Raw genomic sequence first — 24,069 nt, 5'->3', positions numbered from 1 at the left:
GAGTTCAAATGTGACCTCAGACACTTATTAATTACCTAGCTTTGTGACCTTGGGCACATCACTTAACTCCATTGCCTTGCAACCCCCCCCAAAGAAAGAGAAATCCAATGAAAAGTAGCACTACAATTCTGGAAACAATCTTAGTTATTCTATAGCATTAAAAGAATACATGATACATCTCATCTAGCCTAGGGAGAGAACTGGTCTCCCCTTTAGCCCTTGTATGGATAAGTCCAAGCCAGGTCAGAGCCATGTCCACATCTCAAAAAATGTCAAGTTACCTTGAGGTTCATGGAGGTTTTGCTGGAATGGGGCTCCCACAATGGCCTCCTTTCACATTAAGTCTTGAGACAAAAGTTGGAAGAAGCCCAGAGCAGAACAGACCCAAACCTTGCTGGATAGGTAAAAGAGGTTTAAGTGTTAATTTGCCCATTATCCCCAGGCACTCTCCCTCAGAAAAAGAAAACTCTTGGGGCCCATGATTCAGGGAATTGTATTTCACAACACACTATTATAACAGTTTTCTTTACTGTTTTTTCTTCTGAGAAAAGTGAAGTGGGTACAAGAGAGGCAGGGTGGTGAAGTGGAGAGTGTCCTGAACTGGGAGTCAGAAATGTCTCTATGTAAAATTCTCTTATTCTTGTTGTCTGTGTGTGACCATAGACAAGTCCCTTAAACCCATCTGAGTGAGATTCAATGGACCCAAGTACCAATTGTAGAAAATAATGCCTGTAGTTCCTAACTCACAGAGCTGTGAAGGTAAAATTAGATAATGCATGTTAAAATGTTTTGTAATAATAATAATAATCATCATCATCACAGTAGTTATTATTACAAAAAAATACATGCTACATTTAAGACAGCTGAGGAAATTATGCATATTCATTTACATTTTTTAAAGATCAAAACTATTTAGTTACATATATATATTGTTTTGTTATGTACAAGCAACAAATAAAGGAAAAAAACAAATTCTTAGAACCTTGTTTGGAAAAACTAAGAAACTTACATATTTTAAATACTTCATACTAAGTATTAGAATATAAAAACATTGTGAAAGGGGACTGATTCACTCTAACCTTGTATCCACAAGCACAGTGCCTGGCAAAAGGTAGGCACTCGATAAATAATTGTTGATTGATTCATGGAATCAAAGTAAAAGATACTATAGGAAATAGAATGTTGGAGATGGAAGGGGTCATGGAACACTGAATGGTAGGATTCAGTAAAACAAATATTAAGCAGTTCCTAAAAAAAGTCACTGAAGGTAAAAAGAGGTAGTATAAATTTTGAAACTGAGAGGAACCTTGGAGATCACTTTACAGAAGAAGAAATTCATCTAAATTGATCTATCAGAGATCAAGTAAGTTGGTCAATGTGACAGTGCCAGAATCAAAACCCTGGTCTCTTAATTCCTAGGCAATGTTGTTTTGTTTTGAATTTTTTTTACATTACTCTATAGCAGCCTTTCTCATTTATAACTAACATCCTGAGAAGCTAAGGAGCAAATAATAGTCTCTCCATTTTACAGAGAGGGAAACTAGTAGTCACAGAGAGGTTATAAGACTCACCCCAAATCACATATAATTCAGATCTTCTGATTCCATTACACTGGTTAACTGAACCACATTGTCTTATATTTTGGGAAAACTATAAGCAACAGCCTAATTTAAAAACCAAAACCAGTTAAACAGGATAGTTTTGTAGTTAGTACATCAACAATTCAGTATAATAACACCCAACAGTTAGTGGGCTTTGTGTTTTTGGAACATTTTATAGGTATTCATTAACCTGCCCAACATAACAGGAAGGTGAAGTTATATGTTAAACTCTGTTTTAGAGGGAGTAAGTCAAAGCATTGGGTGACTTATAAAATGCTAAGCAAGTCTATAACAGAAGTTTCAAATGCTTATCTCCTTCTAAGAGACAGAAATGCAGAATTTTAGAATTGTCATCTAGTTTCTGTTTCTGAAGAGAAATCCCCTTTGCAACATCCCAGCAAATGACTGTCTAGCCTTTGCTAAAAGATCTCTAGTATTACATTTACTCTAACTCCACTTAGTGGCACACCTCAAATGAGTCTACATCTTCTAATTTTAGCCTCTTTTTATTGATACTCATATCACTGAAAAGCTATTTCTGTGGTCACAGTTATTCTAGAGTCTTGCATGACTTTTAAGTCATATATAGGAGACACTGAGGAGTCTTTAAAACTTCATTTTATTCTGCCTAGCTTAATATTCTTTTTTAAAAGCTACCAAAAATAAAAAAAAGTGAAGAGAGAAAGGGCAGGAAGATTTTATATTTTCTATATTTATGTCATGCAACTGAAAATTTTGGTTACAGAAATCATCTTTGAGAGCTTAAATATTCCTGTCTCATGATATACAAAAGTGACACAAAATACATAGGAGCATAAAATTCGAAAGTCGAAAAGGATTTTAGTGATAATCTAATTCAACTCTCCCTACTTCCATGTTACAGATTAGGATTATTTATGTGATGTCTATACTTGCATTTGAAGATAACCATGTCTACATATACATGATGACTTGACTTGCATGATAATTTTTATTATAGTGAGGAGTGATTGTGCAAAGATATCCTTCAACTTACCTTTTCCAGAACCATTCCACCCCATAGCCTGATTGGTAGGAAAGAGGACTACTGGTCATGGTCTGGATGCTGTGGGAGATTCTTGATCTTTGAATTGTTTTCTCTTCCTCTTACATCAGCAAGGCAAATTGGCTCACCATTAACGTCTGGGTCTCACTAGCATGCAATTTCTTGTGACAGAATGTGACAACCCAGTAAATCTAAATCTGTTTTTCGATGAACTAATCATCAGTATGATCCTTCCTTTCAGACCTTCCACCCTTAAGTTACATAACAGTATAATATGATTGGCAACAGTTTTAGCATTAGAACAATGTCAGCTTGCCAATCAAAGCCTATCCTGCTCTGTTCAGTGTGTACCCTCTCTAGAGCTCAAACTCACCAGACACTGCTGGAACCACAACACTTTCTTTCTGGATAAACCCAAGGCAGTCCTTCACAGAGAAAAGAGAATTCTCCCCAGGGCTCCTACAGACTTCTCCAGGATCAATCAACTTACTTGGAGTCAATCTCCACTCTGGATATGGGGATCTGAGCCTGACTCCCTTGCCTTCAACTGAAGGTAACAAAGGCCATTGCCCCTCCCTTTGGAAAGGTGTTGACCTCTCAGGACCCACTAACCTATGTTCAACCACTGTTACATGAACCTTTTTCAATTTTGACCTTGAATATTTATGTATATAGAGTGATGAATGAAAGTGGGCAAATCATATAGCAAAAGCATGGCAGAACTAATATATTCTGAGTGCTGTACTTTTAACCAGAAAGTGTTAAAATAACAAGAATGCTTGTTTTTAGCAAGTTGGATGCAAAAATATAAATAATAAGTATTAAGAAACAGAAAGAACAAGTAGTATACATAGACGATAATAAAGAATAAAGACAAGTAGCATATAGAAGGAAACATCAAAGAGGGAATATACCAGGGAATATACTAATCATACCAATCATAGGTGACTATATAGTTCAGTGACTAGAATGCTGGACCTCACAAAGATCTAAGTTCAAATTTTACCTCAGACACTAGCTGTGTGACCTTGAGGAAATCACAGTCTCACCTCAATCGTAAAATGGAAATTATAATAGTGTCTATCTCACAGAGTTGTTGCAAGATCAAATGAGATAACATTTGCAAAGTTTCAGCACACTGCCTGTCTTTTAATAAATACTTATTCCTTTCCCCTCCCAATAATATATTAAAGATCTATCAAAGCAAGAAGTCATTCAGGGATTTTAATCTACACCAGTGGAAGGAAAAATCTATACCAATAAATATCACAGAGAAGAGTACAGAAGTATCTTATCTTAACAAAGCATCCACAGCAATAACTGGAATGTGAAATTAATTGCTTTCTTTCTAGTTGGTCATCTTATTTTCATGTACATAGAACCCTCACCCTTTATTAAAAGGTTGGTTTTTTCAATTTTTTTTTGGATTTTGAACTTATTCATCAATAAACATTGTAATTTCCAAATGGAAATGAAAGAAAGTAAGCCAAAAAGGATAGGAAAAATAGGATTTCCAGTGAAACTGAATTTACCATGGATAGACTGGAACCAGTTTTAACATGGTAGTTCTTATCTGTGTCTTCTTCTGAATGTCCTTTGTTTTCTTCTATATGCTTCTGTTTCACTGATTTTATTTTCTCTTTCCTTCTTTTTTCCATCACCATCACTCCCCTCTTTGACAAAATCTCCACCCCCCAAAAAGCCTTTCCTTCTAACAAATAAATCAAGAAAAAATAACTTTGTATTGTATCATTCACATCTGAAAATAAATATCTCATTCTATGCCTACAGTCCATAACATCTCTACCATGTGTCATCAGTTGTCCTTCGTCATGATTAGTCATCTTATTGATCAGAGTCTCCAAGGTGAAAGTTACAAAGCTCAGATTTTAGCATGCTAGCTCAATGTAAAAAGTTTCCTAATAATTAGAACTGTCTGAAAATTAAAGTACCTGATTCAAGTTCATTTCCTGTTACTAGAAGGAAAACATGCAGAGGTCAGAAGATTTTCTATGATACTTTTATGTCTGAGATGCTATAAAGGATAGTTTCATGCTCAGGTCAAGATTGTGTTAGATAATTTCTAAAGAGTCAATGTTCTATGGTCTAGGGTCCCTTTTAGGTATAAGATTCCAGGATTATTTTCCTCATAAAAATCAAGAAAAAAAGCACCAGATATGAAAAAATAAAAGGAAACCAGATCCAAAGAGATCCCTGGTGATTTGTTGATTTCTAAGAAGCATGTATGACTAAAACAAAAGAAAATTCTGACATTTTCCAACTTCAGTTAGCTAAAGGGTCTAAAATGTTCCAAATGGGGTTATTTGTTAATACTCTTCAGCCAGGTTGAAAACAGTCCTATTCACATTCTTTCCCTTGTGGCTAGGCAGGGCTCACTTCATTTCCCAATTGTGTAAATTCTTTCTTCATTCACAGTTTAACTGGAACAACTGCTATATTATCTTAAACACACATCACACACACACACACACACACACACACACACACACACAGAGCTCTGTTTCAATTTAACAAATGTGATGTACCTACTATGTGCAGAATACTATTGTAGTGCTAAGAACACATATAAATCAGTTAGTCTCTGCTCTGATGGATTTTATCATAAAATACTGAGAATATGGAATAAATACAAATAACAATTTAAAATGTTCATAGAACCTAAGAATTAGAAGGGTCCAAAGGAGGCCACCTACTAACACATCCCTAACCAAGAATCTCCTTTGTAGCAATCCCTAAAAATGACCAGTGAACCTTGAAAACCTCTAGCCTTCACTGGAAAAAACCTTAAACATTTGGAGACAGTACCATTCTACTTTCACATATCTCTATTAAAAGGTTATCCTTAAATCGAGCCTAAACTTGCCTCTTTGCTACTTCCACCCACTGTTCACATAGTTCTGCCCTCTGGGGCCAAGCAAAACAAGTCAAACTTTTCCACATCACAACCTTTCAAATACCTGAAGTCAGCTTTGCCCCTCTCCTATCCCAAGTCTTCTCTTCTCCAGACTAAACAACCCCAATTCCTTTAACTAATTCTGAAAGAAATGATCTCAAGGTCTTTCACAATCTTGTTCACCTTCACCTGGACACTTTCCAGAATATCCTGCCTGAAATGTGAGATCTAAAACTTAACATGATACATGGAAGTAGTCTAAATTATCACATCTTTTTTTCAGGATCTTTTATCTCTTTTAATGTAGCATAAGATTACCTTAACTTTCTTGATTAAAATGTACTATTACCTTGTAATAAGCTTAAATCTTTTAAAATTTCCAGGACTTTGTTACATGAACTTTTATCTAGGCATGCCTCCCCTTTATTGAAATTTTAAGATGATTTTTATTAAAACATAGAGTAGCACTTCACATTTTTCTTTATTAATTTCACTTTATTCAAACTTATCTACAATTCTAGGCTGTCAATTTTTTTTTAAATCCTAATTTTATCAGTCCACATGTTAGTTAATCCTCCTAGTCAGGACCTGCAGGAATGACTTCATCCAGGACACTAATAAAAATATTGAGCAGTACAAGAAAAAGAATAGGGAGAAAAAAAATCAAGGAATGTCTTTTGAAAGGTCACAAATTTAGATCTAAAAGGACTCTTAAGAATCATATGGCCCAGTTCACATTTTACAGATGAGGAAACTTGGGTTAAGGGAAGTAAGGTGACATTTGAGCTGGACCTTAAAGAATGAAAAGGATTCCAATAAGAAGTGTCTGGAAAGGAGAACAATTTTGATGTGGGGAATTACATGATCAAAGAAACAGTGTTAAAGAATGAAAACATATGATATACATAAAGGCTAGCAAAATAGTTCAATTTGAGTGATGGGTAGAGTAAATGAGATAAAATTGCAGAGGTAAGGTAAAGGTAGAGGTAGAATCTACTATTGAGGCTTCAAATGACATGTTAAGAAGTCTGCATTTCATGAAGCAGGACTAACAGCAAAACAAATAAGTGGAAGGAAACCAAAGATAGGACAAAAGGAAGAATGTTTCTCTATCAGCTGGCAATAAATAAACGAATGGTGTCTGAGGCCCAAACTTCCAATTTTCTCAAATGACTTTAAGTAAAATAATACATTTTCCCAAGCTAGAAATTATATTTTATTTATCTGATTCTATTTCAACTGTGGCACTACCATCCTACAAGTCACCCAGGTTCGAAGTCTTAGAATCATCTTTGATTCTCTCTCTCTCTCTCTCTCTCTCATTATCCACAATACAAATTAATGCTACACCCACAAAATAGCTCACATTCATTTCATAAGTTCCATTCAATTGCCACCACCCTAGTTCAGGTTCTTAATAACCTCTAACCTGGACAAGATTGTAAAGGCCTCCAAACTGGTTCTGCTGCCTCCAATCATTCACTTCTCTTTCCAATCTATCTTTGACATAACTACTAGAATAATCTAAGGCACAGGACAGACCACATTGCTGCCCTACTCAAAAATGAAAACTCCTTAGCCTGGCACACAAGGCTACCAAAATCAGTCTCCAACCTACTTTTGAAACCTTATTTTACACTGCTGTGTTCCCCATTGTGTGTGTTCCCCACACAGAAAACTACTCTCATACCTCATTACTCTCTTTCAAAATCTTCACCTTCCTTCAAAGCTCAGGTTAACCTTCCTGGAGGATTTTCCTGATCCTCATCTATCATAGAACTTAAAAAATGTTCTTCCAGAATTTTCATAGGATATCTTATTCATACATTTCCTTTGCCCACCTAATATTTATATTTATCTGTATACATGTTTCATCTTCTTCCACAGAAGAAAGCAAGATTTCTTATGGAAAATAACTAAGTCACTGCTTACCTTTGCATTCTCAGAGCCAAACAGTGCATTTTACTTAATAAATATTCACCAAACTATTCTATTCATTAATTTTTAAAAGATATGAAAGGTAGCATGATAAACTTGAAAGAATATTTTAATAAAGGTCTCCCAACAAATCTAATCACTCAAGAATCAAGAGACCTTCATTCATGCCCAAGCTCTTCTGGTGACCCGCTATGGGCAAGCCTACTCTCTTTGGGTATCAGTTTCTTCCTCTATAAAATGAAGAAGTTGGGCAAGATTATTTCAAAGGTCACTTCCATTTATATGTTCTAACATTCTCTGTTTAAAGATCACTTCAGGCTGAGATTCTACAGAATTTTTCAATTAAAATTATATGAAATAGAAAATTCACTCCCCTTTGGAATCACTTTCAGAAATTCATAGATAAGATTTACTGTTTGCTCAAATTTTGTTTGTTTTTTGTAAGGCAGTGGGGTTAAGTGACAAAGTCACAGAGCTAGGTAATCATTAAGTGTCTGAGGCTGCATTTGAACTCAAGTCCTCCTGACTCCAGGGCTGGTGTTCTATTCACTGTGCCACCTAGTTACCCCTCAATTTTTTTAAAGGTAGTAATCTTGGACATGACATCTTTGGCTCAGATAATTAAAATAAAATATTTTGTACATGTACCTCTTATAGAGAGCAAGCAAACAACTCTGAGGAGAATGAATAGTTGCTGAATCACTGACAGAAATTACAGTTGAAGTTTAAGGGTAAAGGAGAAGGAAGCAGTAACCTGAAGGAAGGCCAAGTGAATTGAATTAACCTCAGAAAGATTTAATATCTTTTTATAGAATGTTAGAACTAGAGAAGCCTTGAATAATATACTCATGAAATTATATAATCACTTTGAAGGGGAAAGAGTGATCCCACAGAATCTCTGAAGTTTGAGTATAAATTAATGAAAAGAAAATTTATCAAGCATTCACCATGTGCAGAGCACTGGGGATATAATGAGAAAAGATGACACCTACTCTCAATGAGCTCACACTAAATGAGGGAAAGCCAAAAGATAAAGGTTTTTGCACACATCAGATGGCAATGTATCTTCTTCAATGTCATTTTCATTAGTAAACCATATCAGTTTCTTATGTTGAATCGTGTGACAATGCAAAGTTGACAACTTTCTTTTTTGGATCTCCATTATCTTTGTCTGCTGAAACAGCAGGGGTTGTAGCACATGTTGAAGCAATTGCCAGGAAATATGTTCACAAGAATTGTGCTCCTGAGCAATTGCTGTGGGACCAGGCTGGGGTTCTTGAGATTATCTTCCCTACAAAGAGGAGAAGATTTTTAGGCATCCTTTCTATAGTACCCTGGGCAGATAATCAACTAGCTTCTGCTTGAAGACTCCTGGGAACAATAAAGTCTCTATTTGATAAGGAAGCTTAAGCCATTTGAGGACAATAGTATCATAGAGACCTTGGAAATCATGTCAAAAAAGAAAAATGAGACCAGAAAGGTTGTGATTTGTCCAAAGTGATTCCAGTATCAAGCGGCAGCTCCAAGAGTTGAACCCAGATTCTCCAATTCCAAATCTGATGCTTTTTCAATAGCTCATAAGACTGAGGTCAAGAGGTTTACCCAAGGTCACCCAGGGAATGATAGAGCCTGAGTGAGAATTTCAGTTTCCTGATTCTTAAAACTCCAGGGCTCTTCTTATTAAAACTCAGATATCTTATTCTTTGAAAGGTTATAGCCATGATTGCTGTTTTTTTTTTAATTTAACAGAGACAAGTGACATTAGTATTATGAGAGATTATACAAAAACAAAATTGTCTTTTCATTACAACACACCAGATTCCAAGGAGCTCTACAAACTCTCTCAAAGTCTTGTAAACACAATCATGTCCATGAACTGAAACTAAAAGAAAATTCAAGGATTAGATTATTCCAGATTTAAATAGGAAATTAGTGCACTGTCAGATTAAGTCCCTGCGCCCCAGAGTAATCAGCAAGCCACAGCTCAAATACAAGAGCTGTACAAGTAGTTCCTTTTTATCAATAGCAATATGTTTTCATAAGTACTCACAGAAGGCTGTGAGAGAAAAAAAGCAACAAATCTCAACTAGTACTTACTTGCCTAATCTTCCCTAGCAAGGTAGCCTGCAAATTATATTTTTAAATCAGATCTATGATTTCACTGATCCAGGGAATTTCATTTCCCACTAGGACGCACTCCTCTGGCCTTCTCCACCATGACTAAGAAACCTCTCCATTCTGAAAGATCCTGCCAGTACTGGAACTCAGGAAGCACCCCTGGCTTTGGGGCCCTTCCCTCAGACTAGAAACCTCCTCCCAGAACCACCACTAAAGAAGGGTCTCCAACTCAGTCAGCTTTTCATTTTCCATCAGACTGCATTCCTCTGGTCTTCTCCAGCACAGACCCTCCCCACCCATTCTTGCTTTTTTGTCTGCCTTTTCTGGGTTGTCTTCTCCATTAGAAAGTAAACTCTGGGAGGGCAAGCACTTTCCTTTTACTTTTATTTGTGTACAGGACCTGGTGAGTGCTTGTTAATAAATGCTTGTTTGGCTGAGTGCCTAACTTCCAGGGAGGAAGTTACAACCACTGTAGATCTGCAACTTCCCAACAAGTTATAGTCTCATTGTTGCCTGGGGCACTAGGAAGCTAAGTGACTTGATCAAGATTACTATACAAGTGTGTGTGAGAAGTAGAACTTGAACACAGATATTGCCGCTTCCAAGACTGACTCTCTAATCATCCTAACTCCCTGCCTCCCCACATTATATTTGCAAAATTGTTAAATGTTTTATATATATATATATATATATATATATATATATATATATGAAATAATGCATATATGTATGCCAAAAGGAAGCATTGGTTGTTGTATCAGAAAATAATGATGTTAATTTCTGAAATTCTCATTTCTGTTTACCAAAGCTTTCACTCAAACACCTCACAATCCATTGCAAAATGAAACTGATATCTCCTAGGATTTCTTTCTTTCAGCAACTCATCTTAAAGCAGTTAAGCTGGATGGGGGATGGCTTGCAATATGTACTTGATAGAGTATTTCCTTTCCATTTTACAATTTAAACATTGGTGGGGGATGAAGGGTCGGGGAAGAATCAGATGACTTCTGTAGAATTCACATTTTCTTCTAGGACTAGATAGTAAATTAGGTACTGATAACCCTGTATTATTAGACAAGGGATGGTAAGAAAGAAACAGATAAGGGGGGAAGGGATGAGAGACAACTGGAAAGGTATATAGACCAATGGTCTCCAACATTTTTCAGTAGAAAATCTATCTTACTTTTAAGACAGGAAAAAGTACCCAGAAACTTTAACAGTAGAATCAAGGGTACCATTTGAGTGAGACTGATCAAAGATGGGCAAAGGGCCAATGACAGCAGTTTCTCTCACTTATAGATTGTATCTGCTGGAGTATGATATAGTCTATTCATCTACAGAAAGAAAACTAAATGTAAAAAAGTCAAATTTTTAAAAAAGGAAACTAGATGAAAGCACTTATAAATTCTATGGATTAAGATAAGAATTCAAAATCACTTAAGAACAGAAATCACAAATACATACATACATATAAGATTAAAAACCAATTCTGGATAGGTAAGTGGTCAAAAGAAGAAATGCAAATTATCAATACTTATAAAAAAAATTCCTGACCACCAATAAGAAAAATGTAATTAAGATAATCTGAAGCCCTCACCTTATATCTCTTAAATTGACAGGCATTAAAAATGAAAATAGTCAATAGTGAAGAGGCTGAAGAAAAGCTAGTACATTAATTTTCCTTTGATAAAACTGTAAATTGATCCAGACATTCTGGAAAATTATTTGGAATTATACTGGAAGAGTCATGAATTTGTTCATTCCCTTTAACCTAATGATTCTACTACTAGCTATATAGCTCAAGGAAGTCAAAGATGAATGAACATTTTATATATACCAAAATATTCATGGCAGCTCTTTTTGTGGAATCAAAAAAAATTGTAAACAAATTAAGTGCATAAAGATAAAGAAATGGTCGAACAAAGATGAATCTAGAGAAACATGGATAAGACCCACATGAATTCAAGCAGAACCAAGAAACAATATCCACAACTCTGAGAAAGTAAATAAATATGAGAACTAAAAGAAAGCTGAACTCGGTTCAAATGCAATATCCAGTTCTTGCTCCTAAAGAACACACTTCCCTCTTCTCCACAGAAAAGTAGGTAACCACAAGTATAGAATGTTTTTTTATCTAATATATAAATGTATATATATATATATATATATATATAATATAAACATTTATATGAAATATATGTATATAACATTCAACATCAATTTTATATATAAAATCAGATATAATGCAGAATGTTTTTATATAGGGCCAGCTAGGTGGCGCAGCAGATAGAGCACTGGCCCTGGAGTCAGGAGTACCTGAGTTCAGATCCAGTCTCAGACACTTAATAATTACCTAGCTGTGTGGCCTTGGGCGAGCCACCTAACCCCATTTGCCTTGAAAAACCTAAAAAAAAAGTTTATATATATATAGTCAGATATAATCATAGTGTGTATTTTCTTAGCTATTTTTTCTTTTATTAGAATATTGAGACAAGGTACAACAGGCAAAGAAAAGAGGCTTTTGTTATTTTTAAGAGCAAACATATATTAATTAAAATATTTGTTTCTTTGGAGAGGAAGTCCACATTCTTACCAAATGATTTACTTGTTTTAATCTGTTATGTTTTGCTAAAGTAGGAGTTGCTCCTGATTATTTTTTCTTTTAAATAGTATTTTATTTTTTCCAATTATACATAAAGACAATTTTTAACAGTTTTAAATGAAATTTTGAATTCCAAATTTTCTCCTTCCTCTTTTAATAAGACAATAAGCAATTTGATATAGGCTATATATGTGCAAAACTATGTAAAACATATTTTCATATTAGTCATGTTATGAAAGAAGAGAAAAAAAGAAAAAACTATCAAAAGTAAAGTAAAAATAGTATGCTTTGATTTCCATTCAGACTCCATCAGTTATTTCTTTGGATGTGGATAGTATTTTCTAACTTGAGTCTTTTGGAACTGGTTTTTATCACTGTATTGGTGAGAAGAGCTAAGTCAATCATAGTTGATCAAAGCATAAAGTTGCTAATACTGTGTACAACTTTTTTCTGATTCTGCTCCCTTCACTTTGCATCATTTCATGTGAGTTTTTCCAAATTTTTTCTGAAATCTCCTTGCTCATCATTTCCTGTAGTACAATACTATTCCATTATACTCATATACCACAACTTGTTCAGCTATTCTTCAAATAATGGGCATCCCCTTAGTTTCCAGTGATAAAAGTTTTGGGGTTTTTTTAGATAACAATAAGGCCTAAAAAGAAAAAAAAATACCTACATCGATCTCTGAGTTCTGGTGAAAAGGTCACTGTTTAATATGACTGTTAGGAAAAAAGGGACTTGAGGTATGGAAAAGACAAAAGTCTTCATGCTGTTACCAAACTGAGGCAGTGCAATAAAAGTACAATGGTTAAGTTAAGAACAAATATATTTCTGAACTAGGGAAGCAATAAAGTTACTTACTTCTAAGAAATAATAAGACTTTGCATGAAACCATCCATATTGTAGGTATTAACATTAGTAGGAAGTATTCTGGGGATTGAGATTAAGGAAGTCAGGGTTCAAATCCCAGCTTTGCTATCTGTGTGACTTTAGCCAAATCATGTAACTTTTCTGGGCTAATCTCTGCCTCAACATTAAAAAAAACAAAACAAACTTCATATAGTAAGATACTGGGGCTTTAATATTCTCTTCAAAAACTAAACCTGGAAAAGTTAAAATTTAATTTCTTATAATGCTTCAAAAGTGTAAGATTTTTTTTTTAAGATTTTGCAAGGCAAATGGGGTTAGGTGGCTCGCCCAAGTCCACACTGCTAGGTAATTATTAAGTGTCTGAGGCTAGATCTGAACTCAGGTACTCCTGACTCCAGGGTCGGTGCTCTATCTACTGCACCACCTAGCCACCCCGTAAAGTATAAGATTTTAATAGAAAAATTTTAAAAAAATACCACAAACTGTGATGGCCTTTCTGTCTTTAGAAAGCACAAAAAGCAGGATGCCACATGGTATCAAGTAATACATGTAGCTCAATCAATATTACATGGATGTCCAGGTAAACTAATTTCCAAATTGTTTAGCTTATTTTTAAAAAGGAAATCTTGTAATTTAAATAAGAGTATTTTTCCCTCAAGTATTTTTCATATATAATTTCATATTCACTTAAGAATATCCTCTGTCATGTATCTAAGAGAATTTCTGCTTATCTTTAATAACAAGTCTACTTACAGTTAAGATTTTTTTTTTGTTTCTATTAGAATTTCTGCTGAAACATACTAAATAGAAGCTGAGAAGAAAAGAGAGATAGTGAGTTTCCAGTCTCTGGAGTTTTCAAGTAAAAACTAGGTGACCATTGAGGAGATTTGTACTCAGATATTTGTTAGACTTCTGAGGTCCCTTCCAACTCTAAGATCTTATGATTCATTCTACAAATATTTAATAAAATTTAATAAGACTTCAGACCCAAAGCGTGCATGGTGTGTTCTCTGTGCTAGGCTCTAAGGGAGAAAAAAAAAGTTTAGATAAACATGATTCTTGTTCTCATGGAGCTTATTTTCCAAGAGGGAGGAAAGGCACAAACAAATAGCCATAATATATTACCCAATAAATAACTATTTATTTGAGACTTTATCTCTATCTTGCCCAAGTTGGAAGTTTACCAACTATTTACTGCCTTTACAACCAGCGCACCACTCTTACAAGCCTGGGGTCCACTGCTTCCTGAGGGTTCAACACTAGAACAAGCCTTTTCAAATACTAGATCAGTTTTAAATTTCTGGGAACTCAGAATTTCTTAATTCAATCAATCCATTCACTTCAGCTTCCTTCCCTCAGCAGCAGGGTTTATAATATGAATGTGCAAGACAATGGGCATGATAAGTACATTAGAGATGTCTAAAATGTGAGGCATGAAAGAGAAACTCATCACTGAGCAATCAGGGAAGACTACATGGAGAAGTCAAAGGAAAGAAAGAAGACATTTTAGGCATAGGAAAACAGCAAGAGCAAAGCTCAGAGTTAGAAGTTTGAACTTTATTTAGGAAGTGATTATGAGCTATTGAAATTTTTTGAGTTGAAGAGTCACATAACTAGATCTATGCTTAAGAAAAATTATTCTTGGGGGGGGGGGGGGCAGAGTCAAGATGGCGGTGTGAAGGCAGGATTTTCCTGAAACTTGTTCCCGCAAAAATTCCAAAAGTCACCAAATTATGACTCTAGACAAAATTTAGAGGGACAGAACCCACAGAAAGACTGAGTGATACAATTTCCCAGTCTAAGACAACTTAGAAGTTATGTTGGAAAGGTGTGTTTCACTGGGACCTGGGGTTGGAAAAAAGCTGGGCCACAGTGCTGCCCAGGGATCGCCAGCTTGAAGGGGTGGTAAGAGAACTCTGCTGCACCAGAGGGCAGGAGCACCAGCCTCAGACCAGCCCTGTGGTGAGAACCTACAGCAGGAAGTCAGTCTGCAGACAGTAAGGTCTCTCTACTCTCCCTGGGGCAGGACTCTGCTGTTTGCCCACACTCAGATCCAGGTTGCTGTTTGGGCTTCCATACTAAGTAGCCAAGCAGGAACCCTTCTCATAGCTCCAGGGCAGAAAGAAGGCCTGTGGTCATCTACTTATCAAAGCACAGGCAAGACAGCATAAGACCTTAAAGGGATAAAGATCCCAGTGGGGTGCCCCCAAAACCCCCCAAAGTCTTGGAAGTGCAGTAAATTAGTCTTAGGCTGAGGAAATGAGCAAAGAAAAGAAAAAGATGAATATGACCATAGAAAATTACTCTGGTCCCATAGAAGATTCAGAAGATGACAAACTTGAAGCTTCTGTATCCAAAGTTTCTAAGAGAAATAGAAAGTAGGTTCAGGCTATGGATGAGCTTCAAAAAGACTTTGAAAAGCAATTAAGGAAGGTGGAGGAAAAATTGGGAGGAGAAATGAGAGCAATGTAGAAAAATCAGGCAAACTAAATCAGCAGTTTGGTGAAAGAAATACAAAAAAAAGTTGAAGAAGATATATTAAAAACCATTTTAAGCCAAATGGAAAAAAGCAAAAACAAAAGGCAAATGAGAAGAAGAATGCCTTAAAAAGCAGAACTGGCCAGCTGGAAAAGGAGATAAAAAAGCTCTCTGAAGAAAATAACTCCTTGAAATGTAGCATGGAACCAAAGGAAGCTGATGACTTTGCAAGAAATCAGGAAGAAATAAAACTCTTCCAAAAAAGCCAAAAATTAGAAGAAAATGTGAAATATCTCATTGGAAAAACATCCAACCTCAAAAGCAGATCCAGAAGAAATAATTTAAAAATTACTGGGCTACCTGAAAGTTACAACCAGGAAAAGAGCCTAGACTTCATTTTTCAAGAAATAACACAGCAAAATTGCCCTGAGATCCTAGAAGTAGAGGGTAAAATAGAAATTGAGGGAATTCCCCAATCACCTCCTGAAAGAGATCCCAAAAGAAAAACTTCCAGGAATATTATAGCCAAATTCCAAAACTCACAAATCAAAGAGAAAATTCTAAAAGCTGCCAGAAACAAAGAATTCAACTACAGAGGCTCCATAGTCAGAATTACACAGGATCTGGCAGTATCTACATTAAGGGATTATATGGATTAGAATATGATATTCTGGAGGCAAAAGATCTTGGTTTACAACCAAGAATCAATTATCCAGCAAAATTGAACATCCTCTTTCAGGGGGAAAGGATGGACTTTCAAAATGGTAAAACTCAAAATAAATAAAATCTTTAATTAAAAAAAATGGACTTTCAAGAAAATGGGACTTTCAAACTTTCCTACTGAATCAACAAGAGCTTAACAAAGTTTGATCTTCAAATACAGGATTCTGGTGAACCATAGAGGAGATAGACAAGAAGGACTAACTATGAGGAACTTAATGATGTTGAAATGTTTGTATTCCTGCATGTGAAGAAGATACTGATAATTCATATGAACCTTCTCATTTATAAGAGCTATTAGAAGGAGTATATATAGACAGGGCACAGGAAGGAATGGAATATAATGGTATAATATAGTAAAAAGGTGGAGTCAATGGGTGACAAAGGAAAGTACTGGGAGGAAGAGAAGGGAGAAGAAGAAAGGGCTAAGTTAAGAGTCAAAAAGCTTTTTTCAATGGAGTGGAATGCGGGAAGGTGAGGGGGAATGAGTGAGCTTTCATTCTCATCAGAAATGGTTCAGAGAGGAAATAACATACCCACTTAATAGGGTATAGAAATCTATCTTACTCTAGAGAAAAATGAGAAGAAAGGGATGGGTTAAGGGGGAATGGAGGGAAAGAAGGGAGGACTAGGTGATAGAAGAGAGAGAAGATTGTGGGAGAGGGTACTCAGATACAACATACTTTTGGACAGGGACAGGATAAAAGGAGAGAGAGAGAGAATAGAATAAATGAGAGTGGGGAGGAATAGAGTGGAAGGAAATACAGCTAGTAATAACAACTGTGGGAGAAATATTGAAGCAACTTCTCTGGTGAACTTATGATAAAGAAGGCAACTCACTCCAGACACAAAGCCTTTGGAATCTGAACACAGACTAAAGTACATTCTTTTCTCTCTCACTATTCTTGAGGTTTCTCATCTTCTTGAGGGATGGAAGTTTATGTTTATACTCTTATAACAAGATTATTGTAATATTTGAGAGAGAGCAAAAATACAATTTAATTAATTAAAAAATAAAATTAAAAAATAAAAGGGCTGATGACCTCTGGGGAAAAAAAGGAATAAAAAGTTGTACAAAAGAGATTAGCAATTTCATGTATCATCATTTTTTTACTAAATAATGAAAAAATAAATTAAAATTAAATTACAAAATTAAATTACAAAAAGAAAAATTACTCTGGCAACAGTATGTAGGATAGCAGAGTAGAGGTGGAGGGGGCGGTTAGGGAAGAGAAGAGTAGATCAGGGATTAAAGATTTAAAGTTAAAGCAGAAGGTAAAGAAAATGACTGGATAGTTGCAAGAGTGACTAGAGTAAAAACAGAGAGAAAGGAAAGGGAGTCAAGAGATGTCTAAAATTCGACAATTCTAGATAATTAATTGGATATGAGAAGTAAGGGATAGGGAAGAAGTATTACCAAGGTTATAAACATAGAAGACAGAGTAAATGTAGTATTATAGAAATAATAAAGTCATGAGAAGAAACAGGTTTAGGAGAGAAAAATAACATGGCATTAATAGAACCAGAAGGACTCAGAAATCATCCAGTTCAACCACCAACAGAAAAGGAAGACAAAACTTGGAAATATTGAATGGATCCAAGGTCATCCAGCTAGGTAGTGGCTAAGTTAGGACTAGAAGCTTGGTATTCTGGATGCCTAGTTAAGTTGTCTTTCTACCATATCAAGCTATCTCTCAATGACATGTATGACCTCATAATCCAATAAAGGGTAGGTAATATTTATATAATAAAAAATATTGATTACCCACAGACTGAACATGTTCAAGACCAAATGACAATATAGTTCCACTATGCTCAATACTGTTGAACATAGCCTGTATTAGGATACTTCAAAAAAAAAACTTTCAATTTTCTAGAAAAATCAAGTAGAAAGAATAATTCACTTCCAGAAAGAGAATAGGGAGGGGCGGCTAGGTGGCACAGTGGATAGAGCACCAGCCCTGGAGTCTGGAGTACCTGAGTTCAAATCCGGCCTCAGACACTTAATAATTATCTAGCTGTGTGTTCTTGGGCAAGTCACTTAACCTCATTGTCTTGCAAAAACTTAAGAAAAGAAAAAGAAAAAGAAAAAAAGAGAGAGAGAATGGGGAAATTTTTTTTGAATTAGACAAAAGATAAGAATTTAAAAAAAAAGAACAAACAGATTTTAACTAGAAATGAAGGGAAGAAAAGAAAAGGGAAGAAAATGAGATATTAGACAGAAGCACAAGGAGTATACAAAGATTTTATTTCTCAAATCATTTTGGTTTGTAGTTTGGTGGCATTGAAAGGAATATTGATATTTTGCTGATACAAATTAACCATATACAATATAGAATACCATACTATATGTATAGTGCTAAGAAAAATGGTTCATTTATAGGAAAATCTTTTTCATTTTGATTCTAATAGATTACATGCAAGTAATACTAAAACTTATGATCTTTATCCTTTCCAGTTTTAAAAACCTTTGTCTAAAATGGTCAGAACAACAGAAGTAGTTAGCTCAAGTAAGAAAATAAAATAAAAAATTGTGGTTGTTGGGCAACTAGTTAGTACAATGAACAAAAGACTTGTGTCAGGAGGACCTGAGTTCAAATTCAGCCTCAGATACTTGAGACTCACTAGCTGTGTGACCTTGGGTAAATCACTTAACCCCATTGCCTCACCCAAAAAAAACCCCAAAAAAGCTGTGTTTGAAAAGATCAAGTCACTACAGTAGAGGAAGCTATAGTTATATCTAAGGATCAACAAAAGATTTTTTTTTAATCTCATATTTAAGTAGAAAATCAATGGCAATGAAATAGCCCGAAGATAACTTAGAATAGAAAAATGCTTGAACACACAAAGGAGAGAGAGCTATTAAAGGAGTGAGGTTTACTAAGCAGACAGAAAGTTCCACGATGGCAGGGACTACATTTTGCTTTTTTTCTTTTCATACTCAGCTCCTAGCATAGAATTGTGCACATTAATGTGTGATGAACTATTGAAACTGAAGTTAGTCCAATCCTATCATTTGATAAAGAAGAAACTGAGACCAAGGAGAATGATATATACTTAAATAAAAGTTTGTAATATGTTAAAATAAAAAAGTCATCTCAATTAATATTCCTGTCTTTCAGGTATTTAAGATGTTGTACTTTTAATTCTCTCTCTCTCTCTCTCCTGATCAGTACAGAATTTACTAATAGTAAGTTCTGTAACATATTTTTTCTTTACTTTTTCCCTAGGGTGCCAGGAGATGACTTAATATCTGTGACAGATTCTGAGATTAAAGTAATGAGTAGTTTATTTCTCTTACTCTAAAGGCCCAGTCATGGTCTTCATATACATACATACATATATACATATACATATACATATATATATATATATATATATATATATATATATATATATTTGTAGAAGATTGTGGGCTACCCACAAAACATCAAATTTAAGACTAGCTTCCTCAGGCTGGTTATACTACTCTGACAACTGATCAGAAGATTGAAGCATTTTAAGTGTTGTGTACACCTGTGCCACTGATATGATATGCAAGGACACTGAACCAGATCCAGAGTAGGATGACTACAAATGACATTTTCATTTCATCACAGATCACAATAGAACCTCTTAAAAGGATAACCAAAAATATTCTGCATTTGGGGGGTGGGGGGCATTATGGTCTTAAAAACATTCTCAGACAGAAATAATTAAATTTTTGGTAGGGTCAATTATTTTATATAAGTCGAAAGCTGAAAAACACAACAGATTTCAGAGATTAAACTCCAAGTCTCTATTGTTTTCAATACAAATTTTCTCCTTTTTTACATATGACAATTTGTTTATATGAAAGCTGGTTTAGGATAAAGAATGCCTCTTTATCTCGTTTCCTAGGACCTTAAAATATTTTTCAATTATCAAAAGTTAATGACTTCTTCTAAAGCTCAGTCAAAGTTAGATTCAAAAGTGAAGTTGTGGGGAATTTTAGGATAGAATTAACATTTCCAGCACAGGTAAAAAGGACCTGTATTTTTAAACTTTTTCTTTCATTATCTGAGTGTTTTTGCCATACTATGCTCATATGACATTTAGGTTTCCAAACCCTGGAACTCTAATCCCTGCTTAGACACTGATTCCTTTCTTGTAACTCAAGTAACAGATAAACAGTTTTAATGACTTTGGCCTAAATAATAGCCTGCAAATAATTCTAAGAACTACAGCACTCTAAGGGACACTGACAACCTCCCACTTTCTAACCTTCATTTCTATACTACCTGAATTCATATTGTTTTTAATCTCTGCAGTCCCGATGCCCTATGAGGACAAAATAACCAGTCCCGACTTGCCTTCAGATTTGTCTAAAGAAAGATCTTCCATGTTCACAGAATTCAAGCATTCGTAATTGCATCAGTATCTTTTTGCTCTGACCTGGTAATTATTATTGTCTTCTAGTATCAAAGCCTTCTACTGCACCTTCTCAAATGTACAAACTAGTCTGATATTTTGCTCTGGTAGGAAGAGAATGGTGTCTGCTGGATGAGCAATTAGTTTCAGTTTGCAAAGCAATGCCCCAGAAAATAAAAGGAGGCCCAACTGAGGAGCTCTTAGCTTTAAGTTTAAAGGAAAGAAACTCTCATTGCTTCAAAGTACAACCTTAAGACCTTACCTAAGGACAGTTTTGTAAGAAAATAACCAATGGCATTGAGCCCTAACAGGAATAAATGTCAGACTTATCTATCTTCCCTAAAACAAACATTGCAAGTCAAACCAGCTTCCTTGACTTGAACCAAAGATTTCTCTTCAAGCAAGGACAGACAACTGTCATCCTATTAGAAGCAGACTACAGAGTAATCTCTGGTATTCTCTCCCTAAAAAAAGTCAATACTGGATTATATTACTTACTATTTGAAACTAAGTTTATTAACCTGGCCCAAATGTTTTCAGCATTAAGAGTTAATCATATGTACATATTCCAGCATGAATTATACAGAAATGCATAGACTCTACAGCAGGGGAGGACTATTAGAAATTTATTATATGTGATTTGGGTTACTTCACAATCTGTGGAAATCATAGCATGGGTCCATTGGGCATTGATGTGCTATAATGTTGAATCATTTTTGCTTGATTCTATTTCACTTACCAAAAGAAAGAAAAAAAATTTTTAAATGATTTTAAATTAAACTGGATTCGTTTTTAGATTTTCAACTCTTGGCTCTTCATTTATTCAGTAATAGTTTATGTTTATTTTATATTTATGTATACATTCACATACACAGACATATACATAGTGCTCTTCAGTTGGAAAGTATTTAGTATTAAGTATGTAATTGAGGTTGGAATTTTCAATTTCACAAGACATAAACATCTAAAAAGTAGTAACAAGGGGCAGCTAGGTGGCGCAGTGGATAAAGCACCGGCCCTGGAGTCAGGAGTACCTGGGTTCAAATCCGGTCTCAGACACTTAATAATTACCTAGCTGTGTGGCCTTGGGCAAGCCACTTAACCCTGTTTGCCTTGCAAAAACCTAAAAAAATAAAAAAAGGTCTTGTTTAAAGTAGTCTTGGACTATAACTTTTAAGTTATAGCTCACTAGTTCAATTTTAGTCCCACTTATTTCCACTAAGGTACTAAGAGAAGTTCAATTTCTGGATCCATATCAAACTTCTGAAGTTCATTATTTGCAGGATTTGGGGTCAAGTCACTTAACCTTCCTGTGCCTCAGTTTTCTGACTATAACAGGAGGGTGCTGTAGCAAATGATTTCTGATGTATTTTCTTAAAATATATTTTAAATGACAGCTTTCTAGAATATCTTTTTTGACTATAAAAAAATTGGAGAAAATGTCATTTATGATATATGTAAAGTGCTTTACAAATGAAAAACTAAAAATATAAACATATAAAATATAAGCTACTATCATGAACAGTAAAATCTAAACAATTTTTCAGAAAAATTGTTTTCTTGCTAAAATTTCTAATCATCCAAAGAGCAAATTCATTAAACTTGTGGTTGGAGAGGCAAGAAGGAAGGGGTTAGAGGGGGGTGTAAGAACATAAAAGATTTTTAACCTATTTTTAAAGTGTGTGTTCAACCTAGATAACTGTACTGTAATTTCCCTATAATCAGCACACATGTCCTACAAAATCCTCCCATGTCATTGGACAACCTGAAGGTTTTTTATTCTGAGTAGTCTCTACCACTGTTTCTAAATAAGATTCTCTCAGTGTTGTCTCCACCTGTCATATGCAGATACAAAGTTTAGATAAACAAAAATCGAATAAAATAATTGAGGGTCTTGGAGGTCCTAGATTCACAATTTTTCACCAGTGGAGCAAGGAGGTCATTTGTCATCTTTTTCCCCTTTGCGGAAAAGAGACAAAACCAGCATTTAAGCCAAAATCCAAGACCCAAAAGTTTGCCCGGATTCAGCGTCTGAGACAAAAAGCCTTATGAACTCTTGATGGAAATAAACGTCCTACAGCTTCGCTTGCTAAGTGGCCCAGAAGAGGTGAAACTATTGTCCAGGCTGGGGAAAACCTTAGCGCCCTTGGGTTTTCTAACCATAACCACCTTGCGTGCTTTGGGACGAGAGATAACAAATAACCCTTGGCGAGAAAATAAATCAAGACCAGCGCCGAGAGCCGAGAGAGACGAGAAAGGTGCAGAAGATGCTACTTCTGGGGGTCCTTCCCCGGCGGCCTCTTTCTTTCGGGGGTCGGAGACACATGGGGGAGTCGGGGCGCCTCCTCTTCCCCCCGCTGTCCCTGAGCTTGTTGGGAGGGGGGCAGCTCGGGCTTGGCTTCGGTGCCCGGGAGGAGGCCGGGCGCTTCCTCCCGGGGGGAGGGGAGCAGAGGGCGGGGCGGGGCGGCACTCACCTCCGGGCGCGGGGCTGGCCGGCTGGCCGGGCGGGTCCGCAGGTGGGGCGGCCGAGGGGCTGCTCCACGGCAGAGGCGGGGTCAAGGTCAGGGTCGCTGTCGGGGTCGCCGTGGTCGGCATCAAAGTCGGGGTCGGGGTCAGGCCCCGGGGGGCTGCGGTCGGGGCGCCGCTGGGGCCCGGGAGGGGGGCCGCGGTCCCGCGGGGCGTGGGCTCGGGCCGGAGCCCGGGGGTTCCGCGCGCCGCGGCGGCCGTGACGGGGGCGTGCCCGCGCGGCTCCTCCACCTGCTCGGCGGCGCCCGCGTCGGCGGCCCCGGGGGGCAGGGGCGAGGGGGCGCGGTCCCGGCCGGCCGCGGGGGAGGCGGAGGCCGAGGCGGGCAGCGAGGCGGCGGCGGCGGCGGCGGCCACGCAGCAGCAGAGCAGGGCGATGCCCCCCAGGCCGGGCGGGCTCCTCATGGCGCGCGCGGCAGCGGCGGCCCCGGCCGGTCATTCATTCAGGCAGGCCGCCCCTCGCGCCCCCGCGCTGGAGGTGGGCGCGGCGTCCGGCCCCGAGCCGGCCGAGGCGCGTCGAGCCGAGAGACCGGAGCGGAGACGGAGACGGAGACGCCGCCGCCCGCGGCCGCACCATCCCTGCCTCCCGCCCTCCGCCTCCCTCTGACAGGCGGCCGGCAGGGCCGGCGGGCGGGCGGGCCCGGGAGCAGCGCGACGTCACGGCGGCTCCGCCCCCTCTCCGGAACCGACCGGCCCTGCCCACCAATCCTGGGCCGGGCCCGCCCACGTGACGCCGACGCTTCCCGACCTCTTTGTGCCCCGACGACCAATCGGAGCGGGCCGAGAGCGAGGAGCGGCAGGAGGCGGGGCGTCGGGGCGGGGGGGAGGCGCGAGCCCGAGCTCCAGCTCCGCGGCCGGCGCTGGTCGCGGCTGCATTGTTCGCCGAGCC

At 37.3% G+C, this 24,069-nt stretch overlaps 1 protein-coding gene across 1 annotated transcript in view; it reads right to left on the bottom strand.

Annotated features, from left to right (window-relative positions):
- The window catches only part of MEGF9 (multiple EGF like domains 9), a 124,524-nt gene extending 100,735 nt beyond the window's left edge, over positions 1–23,789 (bottom strand). The window contains exon 1 of the mRNA XM_074211714.1: positions 23,132–23,789. Coding sequence (XP_074067815.1) covers positions 23,132–23,585 — 454 coding nt within the window. The 5' untranslated portion in view covers positions 23,586–23,789. The remainder of the gene's footprint in view (positions 1–23,131) is intronic.
- Positions 23,790–24,069: the final 280 nt, after the last annotated feature.

The sequence above is a fragment of the Macrotis lagotis genome, chromosome 1 (genome assembly GCF_037893015.1).
Source record: "Macrotis lagotis isolate mMagLag1 chromosome 1, bilby.v1.9.chrom.fasta, whole genome shotgun sequence".
Lineage (NCBI taxonomy): Eukaryota > Metazoa > Chordata > Mammalia > Peramelemorphia > Peramelidae > Macrotis > Macrotis lagotis.
This window is presented reverse-complemented; position numbering and strand designations above follow the sequence as displayed.